This window comes from Limulus polyphemus, unplaced genomic scaffold, assembly GCF_000517525.1.
Source record: "Limulus polyphemus unplaced genomic scaffold, Limulus_polyphemus-2.1.2 Scaffold8621, whole genome shotgun sequence".
NCBI classification, from domain to species: domain Eukaryota; kingdom Metazoa; phylum Arthropoda; class Merostomata; order Xiphosura; family Limulidae; genus Limulus; species Limulus polyphemus.
Window position 1 is genome coordinate 1 of NW_013674231.1, and position 10,287 is coordinate 10,287.

The 10,287-nt window shown below is 31.8% G+C and overlaps 1 protein-coding gene across 1 annotated transcript in view; it reads left to right on the top strand.

Moving 5' to 3' along the window:
• The first annotated feature begins 3,227 nt into the window (after positions 1-3,227).
• The window catches only part of LOC106475466 (N-acetylglucosamine-1-phosphodiester alpha-N-acetylglucosaminidase-like), a 21,391-nt gene continuing 14,331 nt past the window's right edge, over positions 3,228-10,287 (top strand). Inside the window, exon 1 of the mRNA XM_013936147.2 lies at positions 3,228-3,367. Within this exon, the coding sequence (XP_013791601.1) occupies positions 3,282-3,367 (86 nt within the window). The 5' untranslated portion in view covers positions 3,228-3,281. The remainder of the gene's footprint in view (positions 3,368-10,287) is intronic.

Below are 10,287 nucleotides of genomic sequence, written 5' to 3' on the forward strand. Positions count from 1 at the left end.
CTGATGACAAAGCCTTACTCGTTAATCTTGATTATGATCTTTTTTTTTTATAATCGGTTTACTGGTAGTTAAGCACAAGGCTACACAAAGGGATTTCTGTGATTTTGCCCACCACGGATATCGAAATTCGATTTCTAGCGATTTAAGTCCACAGACATACCGGGGGGGGGGGGCATTTATGGTCGAGTTATCACGAAGGTATACAACTTAATATGAAAGTGCGAGTTTCTTAATCAAAATAACTTTAAATAGTTTTACTCTAATAATGCAGTTTAACTGGACCATAGTTACTTGGGGATCATTGATTGATTCTTTGCCTTTTCTTATGTACATTAATGATATTGGTAGTTGCATAATGTTCAACTCTTGGATATTTCTCGCTGCACTGAGGATGTTGAATTACTATAGAATGACACGGATCAATTAGTTAGTTAGAAGAATATTCGACAAATCACCTATAATTATAGTAAGTGCAATATAATCTTTTGGGTTATCACATTCAGTACAGGTATGAACTCACTCAATTGCATAACTGAAGGATCTTGGCATAGTGGTGCATAAGTCACTCATGCCATGAGACAAAGCTATATTGTTACTAGCAAAGCTAAGTTTAGGGTGCATTTATACACACATTGGTTGCAAATCAAAAGAGGTAATTGTCTCTTTAGACAAATAACCAATTAGGTTTCACTTGTATTAGTGTGTACAGTTTTGGTCTCCGTATCTAAAAGTATGTTGAATTATTGGAAATAGTTCAGATGAGAACTAAAAGGAGAGTCGGGGGGGGGGGGCAGAAGCTATGTTATCATACGGGGATAGGTTAAGATCTAACAACTTTTCTTGAGAAAAAGGTGGATAACAGGTGATGTTACTGAAGTTTACAAGATTTTACGGAGGATTTATAGGATAAAGGCCTCCAATTTATTTGTGCTACATTCTAGATGCAATATCATGAGATGACATAAGTTGAAGACTCAGAAAAGACAGGCTAGGCTCTAATTAAGATAGTTTTATTTCTAACATAACATTAAAGGACAGCAAGGAACCTTTTGGTCCTTCTAGGCTCTCCTATCCATTAAATTAAATTCAATGCCATACCAGTGTTTGATGGCGCCTTGTGCAATATATAAATTCAGCGCTTCTCAATCAAACCTATTAGTTTGCTTTATTATATAATCGAGCAATTGGCTTCTCTCTTCAAGCTGGCAACTCGTGCAAATGCACCGCATGCACTACCCAAAACACAATCCTGATTAAACTAAGTCCTTAATAAAAGAAAAAAAAACACCCCAAAGTCAGCTATTATTATTCAGATATTTATAATGCTTTCCCTTAAATTCACTGCATCCATCACATCTGAAGGCATTCACTAAAAATATTAATTTTGTCCCAACAAACTATTCTTTTTTCAAGAGAAAAAAATTCAAATATCTTAATCTGTCTTCATGATATAACCATTCCATTCCAGGTATCATCCTAGTAACCTTATTCTGAACCATTTCCAACTATCCAATGTCATTTTCCGGGTAAGGAGCCCAAGAATGAATGCAATAGTCCAAATGTGACTTAACCAATAACCCATACAATCGCATTATAGCCTCTTTAAACTTGTATTCAATATCTCTGTAGATACAATCTAAATATTCTTTCATCACAAACGTCTACTTTAAGCCAGGTTTCAGTTATTCAAGTTATGTCAGGATCCTATTTTCCGACCAGTGCCCTAAAGCCACTCATTTTATTTCTTATACTTCTAGCATTACAATAATAAAAGTTTAACCTACCACTAAAACTACTTTTATACCTTGTTCTTACACTATACCCCTCTCTACACCCCATTTTTTCTCCGTTATTCTGGCTCTCTCCACTGTCTAATTCTAGTTTAACGTTGTTCTTATAATTTAGTTAATAACCCTTCCAATATCATCCATTCCAAAATCTCCCTGTTGATATTGAACTAATTCCATAAACTCAATCAGCCAACCTGCTCTTTCTTACATATTAACCAAAGCCTAATATTCAATACCAGTGACCTACTCATAATTTCATCTCCACTGTTAAGTTTTGGCAATATCCCTGACAGAATTAAGTTATTATGACCATTTTCTTTTAATGCCTTGTACTGAGCAGTTAGTTTCTCTGGGCAATCATTCTCCAGATAATTAGCCCTTATGTGCACTATAAAGACTGTATCACTACCAGCACTCTTTATTATATCACTTGGTCTGTCTGTTATATCCTCCCCCTGAGTAGCATAATCTAACTTTTTTCTCTCTATATTTACATCACAGAGTATCTTATCCAAGTGTAGTACTGATGATTCTCCTATAATAATAAAATTCTTATATTTTTCATTCCCGTTCCTATCTGTTCCTTTTGTTACCCTTTCCTCCTCAAGTTCATCATCCACACAAGACAAAGGCTAAAATATGTTCTTTACCAGTTTGCCCTTTATAATTAAATCTACTACTGCTATCCTTATTATTACTGCTTCCAACCACCCGAAAGTCAACACTAGCCTTTATATCCTTCGCATGTAAATGCTCAATTCCCTCTCTAAATCCTGCTGCCCACCTCCCGCATCTTTCCCTTCTCCTTTTCTACCACCTCTATCCTACTTAACACAGTTTCCAAATCCTCATCAAACCAACAGTGGCTTATGGAATGAGTTGCTGTCGGCAGTAGTGGGGGCCGACATTTTAATAATGAATTTAAAAGGGGAATCAATAATTTATTGAAATATAAAAGGTAACTTTGAGTTTTTACTTTTTTAAGAGTGGGTGTGCAGGAACAGCTTTAAAGGGACGAATGGTTTCTTGTTTTGCGAATGTATGGTTTATTAAAGAGTTAGGCCTGAATATTTTCTCGTCTTCTAAGCAATCAGTGACATTATTACTTGCTCACGAGATTTAAAGAGCATGCATCTAGAAAAATATGTTTGAGCTTTTTATTTTAAAAGTTTATATGGTTTTCATTTCAATGATTAAAGTTTATGAGTTTATTCTTATTATAAACTTTTCATTCTTGTACGTTTTATAATTATTTCGTTAAATGAAATAAAGCAACTTTGCACGAAAGTAATAAAGAAGACATAAAAAAATTAGTCAAAAGAAGCAGATAAAATGAGAAATAATTAAAATTAATATAACATTTATTATACGTTAGAATTTCTCGGAAAAACTGGCGCCATCTGATAGATAGTAGTTAAAGCTAACATGAGTTATAAACGGAAAATCCATAGAGATATTTACTTCTAATTTCCATAGGAAAAAACATACGTGATGATGTTGTTATCAGGTGTTGGGAGTTTTTTATTATTTACATGTTTAGATATCCAGATTTCGGCTGAAAATGTAGAAGAACTTAGGTGAATATAAGGAAAATATCTTTTAAAACTAAACATTAAATTTAAAACCTTTAGCATTGACACGAATAGTGTCAGTGTTTGACTCTGCTACTTCGAAGTTCGAGTAGATTTAAAAATGTTATGTCGAGGATTGCCACTTAATTGTGAAATCTTTCCTTGAATTTAGAATAACAGAAACTGAGAAAGAATAGTAGATTAATTCCAACTTTGATACTAGTAATAGTGTATGAAATATGTTCCACTTATACTAGTTATAGACTGGATAGTGTAGTATTAAATACTGTTATTGAATATTAATTATTATTCAGTGTAGTTTGTTAAACAGCATTCGTCAAATGTTAACAAGCTTAAGAGTGGTACAGAAATTTAGATAAATTGTATGATTACTGTTAATTAATGCAAAAATAATACCTAGTATGTTTTTGATTTATCTTGTCTGTAGACTGTACACTTGGTTTTCATTATAAAAACATTATTATTATTATAGTTAATAAAGTTAAAATTAGAATTATGATTTATAATGTAAATAAATATTAATGATGTTAATAATAGTTTAAGAACTTAATTTTGTTTGCATGATTTCTTTTGTAAATCGTGGTGTTCATTCACAGTCACATGTAAATATAGTTCATACTTCAATCCTTGGTTCTGTATTTTCTAAATTGTAGTGACTTACCTTTTGAAGTTATTCAATCAATTGATCAAATTAATAGTACTATTAGTATTAGAGTAGCAATTTTCACAGTCAATGTAAGTTATTCTTAATGGCCATAAGATCATGTAAACCAAGACCTAAATGAGGTCTTCATTATTAAAAAATATAAAACATGATCACTTCATGAATTGATTGAGAGGGAATAAATCCAAAAATATGCACATACATCCAAAAGAATATCTAGAATAACTTCTTGTCTGATGAGAGAGAAAATAAAGTTTAGTAATGAAGACAAGATGATGGTAAAAATAAAAAGCATTAGAGGTTTCAAAATATAGTTATTTCTCATTATTACTAATTGTTACTATTGTAATGCTACAAGTATACAAAATAAAATAGATGACTTTAGAGCACTGGTAGGAATAGAGGGTTTTGATATAATGAGAACAACTGAAACATGATTAAACGTAGATGATTTTGATGACAAATTTTTTTTTAAATAGAGGGTTACAGGCTATTTAATAGGGATAGAGTACTAAAGAGAGGGGGAGGAGTGGCTTTATATGTAAAATGTGAGCTACATTCTATTGAAGTTGAGGATATGAAAGATAATAGCAAGGAGATTGAATCCATTTGGGTTTCTTTTAGTGGATATAAAGAGAAAAGACTTTTAGTGAGAATTTGTTTCAGACTAGATGATACTAATGAAATTAGTGAGAAACTTTACAATGATATTAGATTCCAACTGTTAACCTAGTCATAATTATAGGTGAATTTAATTTCAAGCATATAGAAATAATTGAGAGGATGGAAATTGGGGAACATCTGGGTGCCAGTGATCATTGCTTTCTTAGATTCAATGTTTTGCTGTATATGGAGATAAGGAATAATGATATTTTGGTTACAATTCAAAAAAGTAAATTTTGAAGGGATGCGACTAGAATTATCTGTTGTGAATTGGGCAGCTGAGTTATTTGGAGAGACTGATGAGACATGGAAAATTTTTTTAAAGATATGTTTTTAAATATTAAAGGTAAACATTCCTTATAGAAAGGAAAGGAAAGGATAGCTGCAAGTAAAAAACCAGGTTGGCTCACAAAGAGTATGAGATAAAATTAAAGAAAAGCATCACAAATTAAAAATATTTTTAATTGACTGGTATGATGGGAGATTTAAAAGATTATAGAAGATCAAGAAAGTTGGTGAAACAGGTAATTAAGACATCAAAAAGGATGTATGAGAAGAGATTGACTGAAAATGTAAAATTAACAGTAAGGATTTCTTTAAATACATTAAGGATAAATAAAATGTTAGGATTGGAGTAGGACCCTTGAGAGATGATAAAGGAAGGCTTGTATCTGATGATTATGAGATGGTTGAGTTATTAAATTTTGCTTTTTCTTCAGTTTTTACTAACAAAGATTTAAGCAGTATTCCACATCTTGAACAGTTGATAGATGGAAACAAGATGACTGCATTAATCCTGAGCTTGTTAAGAAAACATTGGGAAGTTTAAAGAATGATAAAGCTCCTGGGCCAGATAATATTTCCCCAAGGGTATTGACGGAGGTTAAGGATTGGATATGTGTGGATTAGTGTTACATCAGTTGTGGAAAAGTATTGGAAAGTCTTATAAAAGATGCTTTACTAAGTCATTTAACAAAGTTTAGAATTTTATTGGTTAATCAAGATGATTTCACTAAGGAAAAATCTTGACTTACAAATCTTTTGACATTCTTTGAAAAGTTAATGCTTATGTAGATGAGGGTAAGGGTGTAGATTTGGTGTATGTGGATTTTCAGAAAGCATTTGACAAGGTAAAAAGTATGTAAAAAAATTATCTCTCTAGGTGTGGGGGATAAGTTAGTAAATTGGATGGAAGAAAGCAGAGGGTTGTTACAAATGGAGTTCAGTGTAACTGGATTAATGTTACATGTGGGATACCTCAGGACTCAGTCTTAGGACCTTTGCTCTTTTTGATTTACATCAGTGACATAGATGAAGAAGTGGTCAATAAATTACTTAAATTTGCTGATGATATAAAGGTATTGGGTGTTTCTGGCTGTAAAGAGGATGCTGCTGCTTTACCAAAGGATTTAAATCATTTAGTGAGTTGGGCAAATGGGTCTTAATTATAATAAATGTAAAATAATGCATATGGGTTATCATAATTTGAATTATAAGTATAATTTGTATGGGAATAACCTTAACAATGTCATGAAAGAAAGGGATCTTGGTGTAATAGTTGATCAGTCTCTTAAGCCACCCAAGCAGTGTGCTGTTGCTAGTGGTAGGGCAAATAGGATTTTAGGTTGTATCTACAGAAATATTGAATACAAGTTTAAAGAGGTTATAATTTCATTGTATAGGTCACTGGTTAGACCACAGTTGGATTATTGTTTAATGTTGGGCTCCTTACCTTAGGAAGGACATTGAACTGTTAGAAAGAGTTCAGAGGAGGATTACTAGAATGGTGCTTGGGATGAAGGGGTTGTCATACGAGGAGAGATTGGGATCTCTCAAATTGTTTTCTCTTGAAAAAAGAAGATTTAGAGGGGATGTGATTGAGGTATTTAAGATTGTAAAAGGAATTGATAATGTTGATGCATCATCTTTTTTTCATACTTAACAGTGAGAATAGTAGGACTAGGTTGTTTGGTGCTTTATGGCGCAAAGCAGCGGGGCTATCTGTGCCGATAGTAGGACTAGGGGACATAGATATAAATTTTGGCAGGGTAGGAATCATCTTCAGCTAAGACATTTTTAATTTTCTACCAGAGTAGTTTCCTTTTGGAATGGGTTACCTTCGGATGTTTTAGAGGCAGTAAATTTAAGTGTGTTTAAGAGAAGGCTTGATAAGTATATGAATGATAAGGGCTGGCTTTAAAATTTGTTTTTTTAATGTATTTAGTAATAGTTTTAGTTTAGAGGATGGGACAGCTTAAATGGACTGATAGGTCCCATATTGTCCCAAAACATTATGTTATGTTATATGTTATTAGTGAAGTCTAAAAATGAGGCATGTGAAAGAATTCATTACAGATAGATGACACAAAACCAGAATGATATTTGAAAACACAAAGTGAAGTTTAGAAAACAATGAGAAATAAACAATAGAAACCTGAATTTACGTAATTAATATTAACTTCTAATCAGATCAAGCAATCTACTTAGGTCAAATCTTAACTTCAACCTGGTATTTGTAATGATTATAGCTAATTAAATGTGTTATTATTTGTGAAGATTAGAGTGTATCATTTTATCAGTTGGACACCCTCACCGTTAATGATATTTTTAACCATAAATTGTAAAACACAATCAAAATGTTAATAGTATTATGAAATAAAGAAAATAGAGTTATACATAAAATATCAAATGATGAAAATATAATGTTATTATATATATTATATACTGATCAGAATTTAGGATACAACAAGAGTTATACATAAAATATCAAATGATGAAAATATAATGTTATTATATATATTATATACTGATCAGAATTTAGGATACAACAAGAGTTATACATAAAATATCAAATGATGAAAATATAATGTTATTATATATATTATATACTGATCAGAATTTAGGATACAACAAGAGTTATACATAAAATATCAAATGATGAAAATATAATTCTATTATATATTATATACTGATCAGAATTTAGGATACAACAAGAGTTATACATAAAATATCAAATGATGAAAATATATTGCTATTATATATTATATACTGATCAGAATTTAGGATACAACAATTTCAAATTTATAGTTACTTGCCAAAATTAAAATTAGAGAAGGGTGGTCTTTTGGAATTGATAGAAGTTCAAGGTCTATTGAAGTTTAAATCATGATTACAACTGAAATACTGCCACTTATAAATAAAAATGATTTTCATCTTAATTGTCATCTTTTTCTTAATTACTAAACTGTTTGTCTCATCTAGAATAGCTAAATGTAATAATGATTCACTTAGAATAGTGTAGATATTAAAAGAACATGTTGTTGGAAATTAAATGTATAATTATTCAAGCTTTTATGATTTTGATGTCAAGCTTTACAATCGGACCTAAAAAATTCCTTTCTTCACTTTTTATGCGATCATAAATAAAGTTAGGTTTTGGTTTTATTTAAATCGTACTTTAATACATCATAATTCTGTAATATTTTTTTAACACCTGCATGTGAGCCAGCCCAGCATTTTTTTAGTACTGGACCTAGGATGGTCAACAGGGGAGGGTCATTCTGGAAACTGGTGGTTTAGGGTTATTTTGATAGGTTTTGATGAATGAAGCTTGACATAATTTCTAAAACAAAAATAAATATTAAAGAAAATATGACATGATGAACTTTATATGGATTATACTATGTTGGTATGATACTGGCAATAACCCCCCCCCCCCTACTTCTATTTACTCTTCATTGTAGAAATAGTATTCTTAATTTGAGAATTGCTAGGGAAATCATCTTGTAATGCATCTTGTATCTGATTCAACAATGCATCTTTGGGCTTTACTGTGCCATTAGTTTCACAAAATATTGAAACTAATGCTTTTTTATATATTATTCCAATCTCTCTTTATGAAAATAACAATACTATTGTGCCTGTTTTTTTGTTTCCCTGTCAGTGCAATAATCAATTGACAAATTTCCGATTCAACTGGTATGTCAAATTGATTGGTATATCTTTGAATAAGTTCTTCCCTCAACTTACCTGGACCCACAGTTTAATTTAATCGCTAAACTTAAACCATCACATCCACAACCACATCTAGAACAGTTCAAGCATGTTTCATTGCTACAATGTTTTACTTTACATTTACAAGTTAACTTCTCCAAAGTGGCTCTAATGGTTTCAGATCAGGATGTTGGTCTAGTAACTGGTCTGGTCCAATGACCTAGACCTCTTCTCCATAGTGGCTCTAATGGTTTCAGATCAGGATGTTGGTCTAGTAACTGGTCTGGTCCAATGACCTAGACCTCTTCTCCATAGTGGCTCTAATGGTTGCAGATCAGGATGTTGGTCTAGTAATTGGTCTGGTCCAATGACCTAGACCTTAGTAACTGGTCTGGTCCATTGACCTAGACCTCAAAAATGGTGCCAAATGTCTTCTTTTTATCTAATCAAAACAACTCAAACCTTTCTGGAATGATTTAGTTTTTTAATCCACATCAAGATACTGGGCTCACTCATGTGTCAGGTGTTAAATTAGTAACTACAGATTATGGTGCTCTTATTTTTTGTGACAAATCACCCTACAGGTAGCAACAAACTAATTCTGAATTAGACCAGTTTTAGTATGTATGGTTGTTCAAGGAAAAAGTAAGTAAAATAACTTTCTAGTCTATTCAAGTCATGGTATCAGGAGCTTATACACAGATTAAAATTTGGTTTATAGATGACATCTTGACTTTTAGTCAGTCTTTTACTTCCAAACTACTTGTATTTAGTGTAATTTCACTGGAAATTTTGTGGGGGATTCAAAAATGATTTATGAAACGTCTTTGGAAAACAAAAAAAAGAAAGAAGATTTACACTTTAACAAAGCTTTCAACCTTGGGATGAAACCTCAGAAATATAAATGAAGAACTTCCATGTAGTCACCAATGTTTCTGCCACTTATTTGTAATGTTACAGTTAATTTTTTGAAATATTCAAGATGGACATGTTCCTTATAGAAAAAAGAAAAAGAGTGTCTGCAAGGAAAAGACAAGGCTGGCTCATTAACAATATAAGGGATATAATTAAAGAAAATCATCACAGAATTAAGAAAGTTAAATTGACTGCTATGATGGAAGAGTTAAAGGATTATAAAAGATTAAGAGAGTTAGTCAACCAGAAAATTTGGCTATTGAAAAAGGAACATGAAAAAAGTTGGCAGAAATGTGATTGATAAATAAGATTATCACATAAATTTTGAACTTCTCAAGAAAAAATTGGAAAGTTTTAAAGAATGATAAGGCCATTAAACCAGATAATATTTACTCCAGGATTTTGAAGGGTTGGAATATGAGAGGCACCTGATGATATTTTTTTGCAAGCTCTGAGTAGTGGGCAAGTTCCAGAGGATAGGAAGTTGGCTAACATTACTCCTGTTTTTAAGAGGTTATAAAAATTGTCCAGGTAATTATAGGCCTATTAGTCTTACATCAGTGGTGGGAAAAGGTTTTGAAAGTCTTGTAACAGATAATGACTGGAGACGGCTTGAATGGGTAATGAAGAAAAACTTTAATATAAGTTTAACACAACAGCAAATGTACAA